Source organism: Larus michahellis, chromosome 5 (assembly GCF_964199755.1).
Source record: "Larus michahellis chromosome 5, bLarMic1.1, whole genome shotgun sequence".
NCBI lineage: Eukaryota > Metazoa > Chordata > Aves > Charadriiformes > Laridae > Larus > Larus michahellis.
This window is the reverse complement of record NC_133900.1, coordinates 30,946,606-30,960,926: the sequence shown is the minus strand read 5'-3', so window position 1 is coordinate 30,960,926 and position 14,321 is coordinate 30,946,606. Positions and strand designations below refer to the sequence as shown.

The 14,321-nt window shown below is 38.9% G+C and overlaps 1 protein-coding gene and 1 long non-coding RNA gene across 2 annotated transcripts in view; one reads left to right on the top strand and one right to left on the bottom strand.

Moving 5' to 3' along the window:
- The window catches only part of ARHGEF38 (Rho guanine nucleotide exchange factor 38), a 36,059-nt gene extending 26,270 nt beyond the window's left edge, over window positions 1-9,789 (top strand). The window contains exons 8-14 of the mRNA XM_074589423.1: window positions 1,198-1,302; window positions 2,492-2,614; window positions 5,035-5,355; window positions 6,884-7,024; window positions 8,199-8,397; window positions 8,575-8,834; window positions 9,604-9,789. Of these exons, the coding sequence (XP_074445524.1) occupies window positions 1,198-1,302; window positions 2,492-2,614; window positions 5,035-5,355; window positions 6,884-7,024; window positions 8,199-8,397; window positions 8,575-8,834; window positions 9,604-9,789 (1,335 nt within the window). The remainder of the gene's footprint in view (window positions 1-1,197; window positions 1,303-2,491; window positions 2,615-5,034; window positions 5,356-6,883; window positions 7,025-8,198; window positions 8,398-8,574; window positions 8,835-9,603) is intronic.
- On the bottom strand, window positions 245-11,819 carry LOC141744114 (uncharacterized). Its single transcript, XR_012587337.1, has 5 exons — window positions 9,163-11,819; window positions 7,994-9,002; window positions 6,082-6,185; window positions 5,027-5,181; window positions 245-2,755 (listed from the first exon to the last, which is right to left on the bottom strand). It is a non-coding gene; the product is annotated as an uncharacterized LOC141744114 (long non-coding RNA).
- Between the last annotated feature and the right edge of the window lie 2,502 nt (window positions 11,820-14,321).

Here is a 14,321-nt window from a genome sequence, read left to right as displayed (position 1 = left end):
GAACCCTGTGACAAGCTCGACAGGTGTTTGTTGGCCAAAAATAAAACACTCCTTCATTATTTCGAGGTTGTAATTCAAAACCTATCAGGATAAACATTTTCAGGAAAGCTTAAATCTAAATCTCAAAGAAAATCAATTACAACTGACCTTGAAAATTATATCCAGTGCACCTCACTGCATGAGATGGCTGATTATACAAGGTCACTTGCCTTTCTAGATGTGACTCTACAAGATACGTGCCGGTTTTTCCTATTTTGTTTTTTTAACAGTGGTTTCCCCCTTTCTGTGACGCAAACTACCCACATTTCTTTTTTCTGTTCATTTATTTGTACAGTGGAAATTTTTGTATTCAGAATGGGACACCAGCAAGGCTGTAAAACCAGAGAAAAACAGGGAATTAAATTTGATTAAGAGGAGATGTGATTTTTCTTTTTTTTTTTTCCTTTAGAAGCTTCTGGTTTACGTTTTTTTTGGTTTTGTTTTTTAATTAAGCTTAAAACATTTGAGAATAATTTTAGAATCAGGATACATCTGTTAAAGATTCAGCCCTCTCTCCTGCTTAATTAGACTAAGAAAGTTCCCAATTCACATCTCTGAAACACGCTGTGACCCTTACAGCAAGACCACTGAAAACGAGATGTGAGATTTCTCAAATTCCTCAAGTAAAAGGTAGGCAGAAATAAACATGTTTTCAGGGTTTTTTCAGCTAACATATAAAAGTAGTACAAGCCTATTTCCAGCTGCTGAGGTTTCCAGCTGAAGAGCTGACATTGCTCTAGAGGTAACAGCTCCACCTACAGCCTGCCTGGGGGAAATCTCCCCATCACCCACAAATAAGCACCCAGCAAAGTAATGCCATGACATAAAAATACCTTAAAATTTTCACCACTGTTTCCTCAAATGGAGAGACGACATACAGAAAATTAAGACTTTTATTGGCACACGTAGGTGCACTTTTAATAGAGCAACTCTCTGCTTTCATAAGGATTAAAAATTAAATTCTCTGTCACGTTGCTCTGTGCCTTTGACTTTCCTTGGTTTAAAACCAGGGCTTGGAGATTAGGGGTTGATCTGTTCTGTTTTCAAAGGGAGGAGTTCAGGGAAGGTTTGGGATTTTTCCAGCAGCACTCTGGATGTTTCTTTCATTAGCCAGGCTCTTTTGGGCTGCCAAAATAACAGTGCAAACATCTATTTTAGGTGAAAGATCAAACATTTAATAAGGAAGAAAAGTTGTTCCGAAGTTTAGAGAAGACCGTGAAATCGTGTGTGAAGAATATTTCACTCTCCTCACAACATCTACAGGTGGGTACAGGCCTTTTTGAAATCTGTGGCCACAAACCACGCCCATAACCAGTTCCACACACATTTCTGCCACTCATTAGGCAACACCGAATTATTTATAGGTAGACCTGTCTACATCACAATACTAAATAAATGTGCTGTGCTGCTGTTGCATTACTGAGCCCATGGCAAAGAAGTTCTGAAGCCCACACTTCTGCATTTTTCCCCTTACACGAGCAGGCTCCATGGAGCCTGGGAGCAGTGCAGAACAGAAGGTGCTGTCTGGTGGCGCAGTTATGACTTTCGATCATTGTGAAGCCGTCATATGGGTCATGCACACCTGCTGCAGTGGAGCACCAACTGCCTCGCATTAAAAATGGAAGAACTGAGTTGCAGACACGTGAAATAAAATGTCATAAAATACATATTTTGGATTTGAGGATTCCTTCCTTTATCCTGTTGCTAGGTTGTGTTGAGGGCTAGCATTAGACACATACAATGCTCAACGGCTGTAAATGTCTTCGCTTTAATCCTCCTCTCTGAAGATGTGGGTTGGCTCGTAACTGATCAACTTTTCCCTCTCATGGACAACTTGCCAAGTTTGTAGATGGAATGAGGCCCTTCAAAGTGTAAGTGTGCCCAAACCGGACACGAAGGTTGTTTGAAAGGTAGGTAATGTCAATAGCCAGCTGGCCAGAGCTTATCACAAATGCACCTCGTTTGGTTCAGCAAACAGGGGAAGGCCAGTGGGCTCAGGCAACAAGGCCTGTTGCCTGGAATGGTGTTGACAGTTCCTTATGCAAACGGATGCACACTTCATTAAAATTCAGAGTAAGTGAAATACACCACTGTAGTCCCACTTAGTCCTCCAAAAGAGGCCTTTGAAGTATGTATGGGTCTTGAACTGGCTTCTTGCTGAGGAGTAGCTAACTTCCACTGGGACATTCATTAGGTTGGGGCATAATTTCTTCAGTTGAACATTAACAACTTGATTCTTAAATATTTACATTGAAAATAGACAAAGCACAGGAAAATATTATCACAGTAAACAATCCCACAATGGCTGGAAAGTGCACAGAAACAACAAACATGGCAGAGATGGAAAATATTTCTGATTCCATCAGTATTATTGCAGCATCTGCATGAGTGAATGCAGTATATTAAAACAGATCATAATACAGTTTCGTCTTCCTCCCATCTTCTCATTTAGGATTCCATACATCTCGCTTCACACAATATAATTGGGCTTCAGGAAATCTTGCAAGACAAAGATGGCGAAGTCAACAACTGTTTGAAAAAACGGAACAACACTGCAAATCTCTGTGAAGACCTTGTAAGTTTATGCAATGTCCAGTGTTACACAGCTATCCGTACGTGTGAGAAAACGGGTGTATGTGAGGAAGACTGGGACAGAAAACAGCAAGAAACCTTAGGAATCCATTGGGAAAGATGAACAGTTTTTTTGGATGAGTTTCTGAAAGAAATAAGATAAAATTCAGTGTAAGTAAGTGCACTGTGTTTTTCCCTAGAAGAGCTGAAGAAAACTTCTCAAGCTAAATTCCTGGGTTTAAACTAAAATCTTTGTGCTAAATTTGCATGTTTCACCTGAGCTTCAGTCAAGAGCAGTAGATCTTTGCTTTGCTACTTTTGTTACCAGCACTTGCAGTTTTAGAGTGACTTTTGTCGCCTTTGTTGTACTCATGAACTGTTAGCTCCTGGAATCATAGATCTGTGAAAATCTCAGCTTTATTACCTTTTCTCAAGTAAGTTACTATCCTTCATATAGGGAAACCATGAAAAATCTGAATATAGCCCATAGAAATTAAAAAGCAATGTAAGAAAAAAAAGGTAATAAATTTTCAAGTAGTCTCTTGCCTTCAGGGTCCAAATGAACTCTAATGCCTGGCTCTACAAAGGTAGATTAAAATGTCTCTTCAAAATGGGGCAGGCTGCTTTTTCAAACAGTTACTAGAGCTGGAAAAATTCAGAGGTGGAGGTTTTCTTCAACTTTCCTAGGTTTGTGCACACTAAAATAGAGCCATTCAATCCTTTCCAAAACACTGAAAATGGAGTCTGCCAAGAAACAGAAGGATCTTTGACAGACCACATCCTCCCAGATAATGACAGGGAACTAAGGTGTTGTATTTCCTTTCCTTTGGAGTTCCTGCATTTGAAAAGAATCTCAAAAATTAATCTCAATCAGAAAGATATTTTCAGTGTCTTTACAATGACTGAGTGCATAAAGTGCAGAAGAGTATCCCCCTCTATCATTGCAGTGGTGAGTGTGTCCAGTATGGAAGATGTCCCCATATTCAGAAACATCAAAGAAAGGCAGAAGCAATTCCACAATAGATGAAACAGAAAACCTTTCTTCAGAAAAAAAAATTGTAACCCCTATTGGCTCGTGACCAGCTATTCTAAAAGTCTATGTAATTTAAAAAAAAAAAAAAAATCTTAATCTTATTTGTGTTAACTGTGGACATTGTTATTGACCATGTTAATTTCTACTTATTTCCTATTTATTTCTGTGTCCTGGATTTACAAGATTAAAAGGATTCTCTATAAGGTTTTTTTAAAAAAACTTTTCTCCTGACATTGCACGATAAGAAGATTTTCTCACTGAGAATAGTGTTCTTCACATGTTTTCTTAAAAGAGTTTTATCAATGGAGATCTCAGCAATGGACTCAGGTTCTTTTTTTTTTTACCTTTGTGCATTTGTCAATAATGAATACTTTCCTCTCTCATTATATGTTAGGGAAAATTTTACGGCAGATATCCACAATAGCCTCTTCTCTTCCAGAAATCAGGTCTAGCAGTTTGGAAAAATTGTTTTCTTCATACATCAAAAATTGGTTCACTAAACAGCCCAGTTTTTCAGGTGGAAGTAAAGTAAGAATTATCTAGCCAGCATACATCATCTTGGCCTTGGGAGAGCAATTCTGGTGCTAAAATGGATCTGTCCTCAACTGTAGTGTGTTACAGAGGGTGGAAAGACAGATGCTCTTTTATTCTCACATTCAGCCCAACAACTTAATTCACATAGAATGTCCAAGAGCTTTAATAACATGATGAGTTTCACTCACTACAAGCCTATGCTGTATTTGAACAAGTGACTTAAAAAAATAAATTTTATTTCATGCAATATTAATCCCTTGAGACAATTAGAGACTAATGGAAAAGTCTGAAAAAGACCTTGTTTTTTTACCAGGTGTCTAATTTTGTTGATTACTAGAGATAAAACCAACAAGCATAACATAATTTAATCAAATCAAGTGATTGTTTGTGTTTGCTTAAACAGGAATTGAGTTACAGCTGTTTCCAGGAAAAAAAAAAAAAAGCTTTGATAGCATTGAAGACTGCAAGACTGCCATTTAACAAGACCTCATTGCCTCTAGACTGTATAATGGCATGGGCCTTCCAATTATGAAAATCCCAGTTTCATTGGACCACTTCACTGATCCTTGCCCAGTTTTTCCTCAGTGGTAACAGACTAAGGGCAGTACCGCAGGCTGCTTGCTCCAAGGGACCATTACCAGACACTTTAAGCTGCAAAACTGTTACCTCTCCTTTGCAGTGTTGTGGAGGAGATTGTAACCCATGCTAGACCCTACTTGAAGCTGCCTCTGACAGCAATGCTTTGTGAAGAGTAACTAACATATTGCTTGATGGGCTGCCATCAGGCTTAACCTGTTACTGGGTCCAAAGAACTGCATGAATAAAGTAATAAGTAGGTCTGTTTTATACCTTTCCAGATGGCTCAGCTGGACAAACTTGTTTTGTCTCCTCTCTCAGCGCTACAAGCCTTGTTTTCAGGCCCACAGAAGCTCATCCAGAAGCGCTATGACAAGTTGTTGGACTACAACAGCTACCTTCAGAGGTCAACAGGAGAAGAGCTGGACCTGGCAAAGAAAGACTATGAGGCTCTAAATGCACAGTTAGTGGAAGAACTTCAGGTATTCAACACAGCAGCCAAAAAGATTGTGTTGAACTGCCTGCATTGCTTCATCACCCTCCTCAGGAATATTATGTCTGCAGCACTTCAATCAAATTCGGCTGTGGTGGTGCCTGTTCCAGTAAGTACATTAAAAACAGGTGTAGCTCTGCCTTTATTTGTCTTTTTTCTTTATGTATGATTTGGCTAGAGTTATGCAGGACGCATACCTACAAGCTACATTGATTTTGTTTGTTCTGCTAGGCACAGTCAGGTTTGGGTTTTTTTTTTTCCTTGCAAGCTCAGCAAACGTTAAATTGTGAGCTTAAGTTTTGTCAGGCCTGGACTTTTCATCAAGAATGGTTTCAATGCAGCTGTTCCAGTTGCTAGCGTGATAGTAACGGCAAGGACATTACAGTCAGGCAAAAAGGAGGCAGCTGCTAGCATTTTAGTCTGTGTTTCTGAGCATCTACCCTTAATAGCCCAGAAAACACAGGAAGGGGAATTCTAAGAAAGTACACGAACTTTTAAACCCAAGTATACTGCAGAAGCTCCTGCAAGCATCTCTAGGCAGTAAGGGATAACTTTGTCTACATTGGCATTTTTAGAAAGTTCAAAGCATTTAACTTAACGTAGCTAAAAGTATCAAAGATGCCTGTCTGAGCTACACAGGACATCAGTTCCTCCAGCCCACTCTGCTCTTTCTGGGCACTATGATCATTACCTGAAGATTGAAGTTGAGAAATTGATCTAACTTTGTGTGAAAATCCTACAATATTTCAGTTTTGTTGTACTTTTGCCTAGAGGACTTGAACCCCCCGAGAAACACAGCTGCAACAATGCCTTCCGCACATCCAAATCCACTCACCTGAACCTGAGCAAGACTCTAGATAGAAACACATTGTAGTGAGGCAATTCTAGAGTATTCCCTTCCATCAAGGCTTGAACACAGCATTTTACAGTCAGGGGCAGCTGAAAAATTAAGAAACCAAGGTCAGGATCAAAACATAAAGCTGCGCTGTTTAATGGGAAAATGAAGGCTTTTCCCACAGGAAGAAACTGCATCCCTGTAATTTGACCATTTCGTGTTTTGAAAGCTGTTGCACTGAGAGCATTGTTTTCTGTGAGGCTCTGTGTACAGAATTACCTTCTTTTTCTTTTGTTTACATCAGCAAATACATTTGGGACTAGGCATAGACCAAAAGTACTTATCCAGTGCTACAGACAGAGCTTCAGCTTACCCAATGATTTTTAGCTTGGTGGCAGCACCTGGTTGCACAAACACACAGCTGCAGGGTAAACTACTCCAAGCCTTACAGCACATTGACCACTCTGATAGCTGCTGAGATGCACACTGGCATCTGAAAGCAGGTGGCTCAGTAGCATAAGTGCAAGGTTGTTCATTTTCATCACTGTTTAGAATATTTTTTAATGATTTATCTTAAATTAGTATTTCTTTCAAATCTAATAGCAATCATTAGAAACTTTCTTTAAGCACGGACCTTTCTTTTCTTTCCATCTTATACCTAGCACACTATGGGCTCTGCAGAAAATAGCAGGGACTTGTCAGGTTTCTTCATTCCTAGCATTCAGCCCATTATACTAAATCTGCTCTCTCAACTCTCCTTACTATTTTGTTCATGAGATCTAACTCCCCTTTGTGTTTGCAGCTGTCTTCCTCAAGCATCTGCGAAGTGCAGAATCAGTTGATGGAGGAGGTTCACAAGCTGAATTTTGTAAAAGAAAACAGCAGTGCAACCTTTATTGAGAGAAAATGGAGCCTGGAAAAAAAGAAACCTGTCCCTTCTCCAGTGAGTACCATACATCTGAATTGTGTATGAAGCACCCTCTTCGGATTGCTTTTGAAACAAACCCATTTTTATGCCACCTAGAGGTTTGGGCTTGGTCTCTTCACTGTGACTCCGAATCAGTTTGTTGGAATGAAACTGTCCCATTGACCCGTAACTTCTGAAGATTTTTCACCCTGTTTTCATGTTATTATCTTGAAAATCCACTTGAAATTATCTCTGCATGTTAATTCTAAGGTTGTATATGTAAACTTTGATTACTTCTTTTGTTAAATACTCTTAAAGCGTGCCTTAGTCTTCTAATTCACAACACATTTTCCTCATTCTCCACTGTGGTTATGTGTACTGGTGTTTACACGCATATGCACACACAGACACCCCCACAGCAGAAGATTCAGAAAATCCACCAGGAAATCTGTGTCCTCCTGAGTCCCAATCTTAGCAGACATTTCCAGAGCTTTTAGAAGTCTGGTTTACAGTAAAATAAAAACTCAAGTGCAGATTTACAGGAGAAGCGGCAGAAGCTGTAGGATTCCTTTTAGCATCAGTAAGGCACATGTGCTCTTGCTTCTGTGGTACATTAAGATCACTTTGATGTGCAGCACCTCCCTCCCTGCCCTCTAACCAAACTCTGAGTGAATGTGCTCCCAGCAGTTAATAGGACCTTGCCCTTGTTTAGCAAGGTGATGTCACACAAAAGGCAGTCTGTTTGGATACCACTGATTTTTTTTTTTTTGCCTGATGCATTATCATGCAAGCTGTTAGGTGACCTTAGCACACCTCAGCCAATTTTGGGATTATGCTTTTTTTGTGACACTACATAGGAATTCAAAGATCACTGCTATGGAAAACCAATTAAGCAAGTGTCAGTTCACATACACTCACTGGCTCTTTGAGAGCAGAGGACAGACTAAGAGGTCTTTAATTAGTGAAATTCCTACATTTCTTTAAAATCTGTCCTTTAATGCTCACCTATTAATGGAGCAGTTGGACAGGTCCTTGCTGCATCTGCAAAGGAGATTTGGTTACGTATAGCTTTTTTCAAGTAATTCCATGATCCGTGTGTAAAAACGTAGGGTCGGTTGCCACATGCAGCATACACTGTTTTTTATGCATCCATGTTGCTCTAGAAATGGCCTCAGCATTATTCCCAGTGAATAACTGTTTTGCTTTTCAGCTTGAAGCCCCACGTCAAACAGAAGGCCACAGGTCCAAGCTGTTGACTACGTACAACACAGAATTGCTATACCAAGCCAAGCGCAAGTGCAATGCCACGCAGGAATTTGATATTGATTTACATGAAGGAGAACTGGTGGCTGTTGTGGAGCAAAAGGACCCCTTTGGAAGTACAAGCAGATGGCTTGTTGACACAGGAAGTAAGTTCTTTGCACAAACATCCCAATAACAGCTTCCCTTTGGGATATTGATTTCTTTTCATTCTGGCCCCATCTGTTTGCCTCTGTCATACTGACAGCTGCGTAAAATGGTTGGTTTTGAAATGGTTTTAGCAGTATTTTGCTATTTCTTTTGTCTCTTCTTATTCTGGTGTCTAGTCCTCAAAGGGTATGTGTATTCCTCCTTCCTGAGGCCTTACAATCCAGCCAAAGCGCAAAAGGATATCGCAGAAAACAGCTTCGGTGATGATGACTTTGATAATATCAGCCTCTTTGTCTCTTCACGACCCTCTACTGACGGCAGCACAAGAAGTCTGGGGCACAAGAAGAGTGACAGCAGCTCATCTCTTCGCTTCTCTGAAAATCCCGCAATTAATGGCACAGGGACTGATGCTTTTCAGGATATGGATGATCAGCATGTATGTATGATATACACCATGCCTGTCTTCTTCTTGTTCCTATTTCAAATCTAGAATTATACTGCTTATAAATGAAACGGCTTCCTCTTGCACCGGAAAAGACTGGCACTAATCTGCCAGTATGACATGGGAATTTGTTATCCTCTGTTCTTTGCCTTTCTTAAATACCTAGGAGGTAGGAAAAGATCATCAGTTAAACCATGAATCACAGTCCTGTCTCACAGAAAACACACCATTGCAATACCTGACCCCACATACAAGGCCTCAAGGTTCTCCTGCGGAGCAGGAACCAGCAAAATAGCTCAGTTTGCGTGATTTTACCACTTACCATTGACAAGAAAGCTGTCGCAAAATCAGCAAGGCACAGAAGTGACCTGTGTGCCACACTGGAGTACAGGAGCTTTAGGAAAGGTGATTCTCCATGAGGAAACCTTGCTGGAAAATTCTCCATCCAATCCAAGGCCACTTGGCGTGACAGAAACAGGAACTTGGTGTGAGCTGAAAACCTTACTAGTGTAGTAAGGTGATGATGTCTCAGAGCTTGGTTCGTTCCTCCCCATGCAGAATTCCCCAGATCCTTCAATTTTAGTTTTTATTTTGGCCCTATTCATTGTAGTCTGTCTAGCATTTGCAGACCATATAGTTGCGTACTGGTTCATATACATGATTGCATATTTTCTGTATGCAGAATGTATACCCACAATGACAGGGTAAGATGTAGCTACATTTCTGAATTCAGATTTTGTTTCTTGTGGCTTTCCTTTTTCAGACCTTCTATGCTGTTTATGCATTTCAAGCAAGAAATGATCAGGAACTCAGTCTTCAGGAGTACCAGAAGGTTAGGATACTTCGGTTTTCTGACCTGAGTGGCAATAAGGAATGGTGGCTAGCAGAAGCAAAAGGTCAGAAAGGATATGTACCATCTAATTATCTCGGGAAGATGACATACGCTTAGGAAGAGAAAGGCCCATTGAGCCAGTTTCTCTGCAGTAGACAGAATAATCATCTATTACAGTTTGCAGCAAGCAAGGCAAACTCACAAGTGATTGACAGAAGCCATGGTATCTGGTACAGCACAGATGATATTGAGAACCTCCATCCTCTAAAAGCCATCACCTTGTCAAGACCTGAGGGAGGAAACATTTAACAGGAAGACTGATTCTGATTAACATCCTGAAGAGCTTGCTTTTCTATTACCCCTTAATTTTCTCTTTTGTCAAAGCATCCTACGTGAAAAGTCAACCTACAACTACAAATCACAGCTAAAATTATGTTTTTCTTCCATGATATTTAGCAAATACTATTAAAGATGAAGAGAATTAGCCTTGAAAAAGGACAAATTCAGTCTTCAGGGATGCTGTAGTTCAGGCTGAATTGTTCCTGAACAAATGTTCAAATCTCAATGAACATAGATACGGCTTAAAACTTGAGCTTTTTCGCTGTCTGTTTTTATATGGAAATGGGGGGAGGGAAAGAGGGGGCACAAGAAACAGGTACTGTGAAATAAAGAAGTTATATTCAAAAGGGTTACACAACTATTTCATATGGTAGGAAACAGTTTGTAGCAATATGAAAGCACCCCAGGTTTGAAATTCCACATACGTCTCCACACTAACTGCTTTGTAGTGCAAGATCTGTGTAGTGAAATGAAACTTGTGTTATTAGACTTGGGAATTTATTAAGATTTAAGAAAAAAAAAAAAGTCAAGCTGTGCCTTTCAGTGAATATTTACTGCCTATCTGATTCCTTAGGTCAGACACAGGCATCATAACATCCAGTGAATAAGCTGGAAGTGAAGATGCATCAAAATTTTCAGGGGAAAAAAAAAATCATCATTTTCAAAATGTCTGAAGTTAGATTGAACAGTGAAGGCTGTATCGATGAGCTGATTCACTGTTTGCGGAATTCAGTCAAAAGTCCTGTATTTTGCTAAACTATCCTCAAAACGGTCGAGGCTATTTTAACAAGTTAATATAGTCCACATTGCATCCTCAATGAGCATTAAAAAAAAAATCCCAAGGAAGAATCTAATATCAAGTAGTACTTCTTTAGGTTCACTGACTGCAGCAGTCCTTAGGTCAGGCTGGTGCCCTACACTTGAGCCCGACTGAACAGTGACAGAACAACATCTCGTTGCTATTACCATTGATAACTCAGTGCTTATCACAATTTATTTCAATACAGCAATGCTTGTCCTCTAGTGACAAGCAAGGACCTTCTTGCGCTAAGCATTGCAAAAAGGAAACAAAAAAGTGACTATGCCTGCAGCAGATAGTGTAATTGAAGGTAAACTCCTGTCAGGTGTTTTCTATATTGCTGCATAAGTGCTTATTACTGACTGACCATTAAAAAGACAACACTGTTAAAATTAAGAAGGGGGCATGGTGTTGCTGATCTAGGGTATACAAAAATTGTTCTAAAGCTTTTGTGTAGTTTTCTATAGTTGAAGTGTGGGGTATGAAGATGAAATGATTCAAAATCGTTATTGAGATGTAGTAGGAAATAACCTGTCAGCAAAGAAAGGATGAGAAAAGTTAGGGCAGTCGATACAAACAATAGGTTTTGCTACACTAATGAACCTAGTTTCATTTTCTTTAGTGTCCCAATTTTTCATATTATTTTCCTAAAAAGGTAAAGAAAGTTCTTAATCTTGCTCGGAAGATGAATGCAGTGGATCATAGAGATGAGAACCTGATATTTGAGCTGGATTACATTATATGATAGAGAAACTTTTTGAGTTCTCAGAGATGGATATCCAGAAACTGGTATGTGAAACTCTGTGAACTACTGCAATCCAATGAGCAGTACGAATAGATAATGCATTATTTTGCCTAACTGTACATGACCTGATGCACTTAAATCCTGCTTTTTCCATAGCAAGCAAATAAGGTTCTCGTTCCTTTTGTTAATGGATGTAGCTGTTTTTATGGAAGACTTTGCCTTTAGTTAAATCCGCTTGGAAGAATGGACCGAAAGACTCTTCCCTACTAAGCTTGCACTGCTTTGGATTTTGTATTTTAAGATTATGGGGAAGATGCATACAAGAAGCTTTTCAGTACGTCTTACAATTTAGAATATTTTATTTGGAGATGATCTATACTTTGCAATAGTCGAAACAGTTTTAGAAATGACTGAATTGTACTTAATAGGCTTAAAGCAGTCATGTAAGCACAATGATGAAGTTTTGTATTTCAGACAGTGAAATTAATTAAGGGCAAGAGTCAGGAAAAAAAGATTTCTGAAGTCTTAGCTCTGAGAACTCAGCTTGAGTCATAGGGAGAGCTCTGATTTTGAGTGTTAGGTACATTCCTCATGAAAAATCAGGCTCTGTGAAGATGTCTCAAAGCGTACTCAAATGCTGCTCTCCAAAATATTCACTAGGTATCCTGAAGTAACAAGGAATGAAGGATGAAATATACTGGAGCTGGCCATCTAAATTTCATTGAACTTTCCTAGGACTTGGGAATCCTACTAAGTCATATGAAATCCCAGTGTATGGTTAGGAGCCATACTAATTTTTATATTGTGGGATAATTTATATGACTTTTATGGACTCTTAAGTTGGGATCCAGAAAAAATACTTTATACCCAGGTGGATTGGTGTACTTAATTTCATCGAAGTTTTATCTGTTATCATTTGATATTACAGATATATTGCAAACTTTTATTTTTAAAACATATGAATGCAAACTACAATTGCAAAAAATTAAGAGATGCTCTTTGAATCTAAAGCCTTCCTACATTAAGGAGATTTACAACAATTCATATTAAACTTGCTCAGACACATTTTTGTTAAGATAGTGCTTTAAATACTAGAAACTATGTTAGGGCTCCAGAAATTCCTAAGAATATGCAATGTTTTTGCAGCCGTTTCCTCAACGTAGAGAAGGTTACAGTATTCTAAGAGTTCTCTTATTCTGATTAATGACAAAACTAATTTATTTTCATTGAAGCAGGGACAGGGTACAGTATAATGGACCAATCCTGCATTTATTCAAATGTGCGTTTTACTATTTGAACCACTGGGACAATAAGCAAGTACGAGTACTTCCAAGATTGAGTCCATTCAAACTGAAGTGTTTCTCCATTCAGGGAATATTTTTAAGTGTTGCCATTGATAGCCTGGAACCCAGAAAATGTCTAAGCCAATGAACAGCAGAGAGCCTCTGGCTCTGACCTCTGGCACATGTGTACTTCACCATCTTCCCTCTGCTTGGATAGTGCTTATGAACCTTAGGTAAGGATTCACCTTTCCAATGAAAACACAGATTGAAGAATTATTCCTTCTGACCTTTCATCGTAGGAAGCTTCACTGAGTAATTACATCCTTCAAACACTAAAGTATACTTTTGCTGTCATTTTAAGATAGCTTGTAAAAATACAGATATGTGAAGCTAGACCTAACACCTGCAATAGGAAACACAGCCATGACAATCCTTGTGCCTGTAGATCTATTACTGATAATTCCTCTTACAATATTGTTTGTTCAGAAATGGTGAAAAAATCTTCTTTTAAATTATTGTAATAATAAAAATCTATTTTTGTAAAGATATGTTTCTTCTTTGCTTTAAACAAGACTTTTTCCAGAAGCAGAGATTTATATGCTATCCAAGATGTGCCTTCTGTTGTGAACTATTAAAAGCATCACTGCAAAATAAGCAGAGCAAACAGAGTTGCCTCAGATAAAACGCTGCATTCCTAGTATGCATTCTAGCCTATCTATCAATATATTAGAACTCATCAAACACTATCAAAATACCAAGCGAGTTTCAAAATACACTTCAAGTTTCCAAATGTCAGCTTAGTTCTCTTCTTTTCTAGCTGCTCCTGAGGTCGTGCCCGTTATTTACTGCTGTGTCCAGCCAGAGGTCTGTCATGAGTTGTAACAGATAAAAGCTTGTGTTACTAAAATAAATTACAGAACTTTCTGTTAGATCTTTCCTCTTAGACTCAGATATCACCAGCATCCCCTAGTCTGGCCAGACGCAACAGTCTGGTTCTATGAGTAACCTCTTGTTTCACCTTACTAAGGGTATCAGAATTTGGGCAGCTATGAAAAAACGTTATATTTAAGTGGAAGTAAAATATTACCATACCAATTTATAAAATAGATAAGGAAAGTCAAGTAACTATTTTTATAGTATATCACAGAGCAATTTAGTTTGGGGATAGAAATATTACAGGACTATTTTACAGTTATTTTTTTTCTAAATACAAGGTATGCTTTTCAAAATTCAGAAGGGCCTTCCTTCTTTCTGCCCTGCGCTAGATTCCTCAACCTGACGTGTAAATTCAGTCAAACAGTCCTCTAGGATGGACTCCTTTCCTGAAAATACAGTTGTTAATTCCATCCTAACCATAACTTCAAAGCAGAAAGTAACTGTTCCCTTCAACCTACTCTGTTTTTTGGCAGTGCCTATCTTACATATTCAAGCTAAACACTCGATTTAAAAGACCAGGTCCATGCTATAAATCCTTCCTGATATA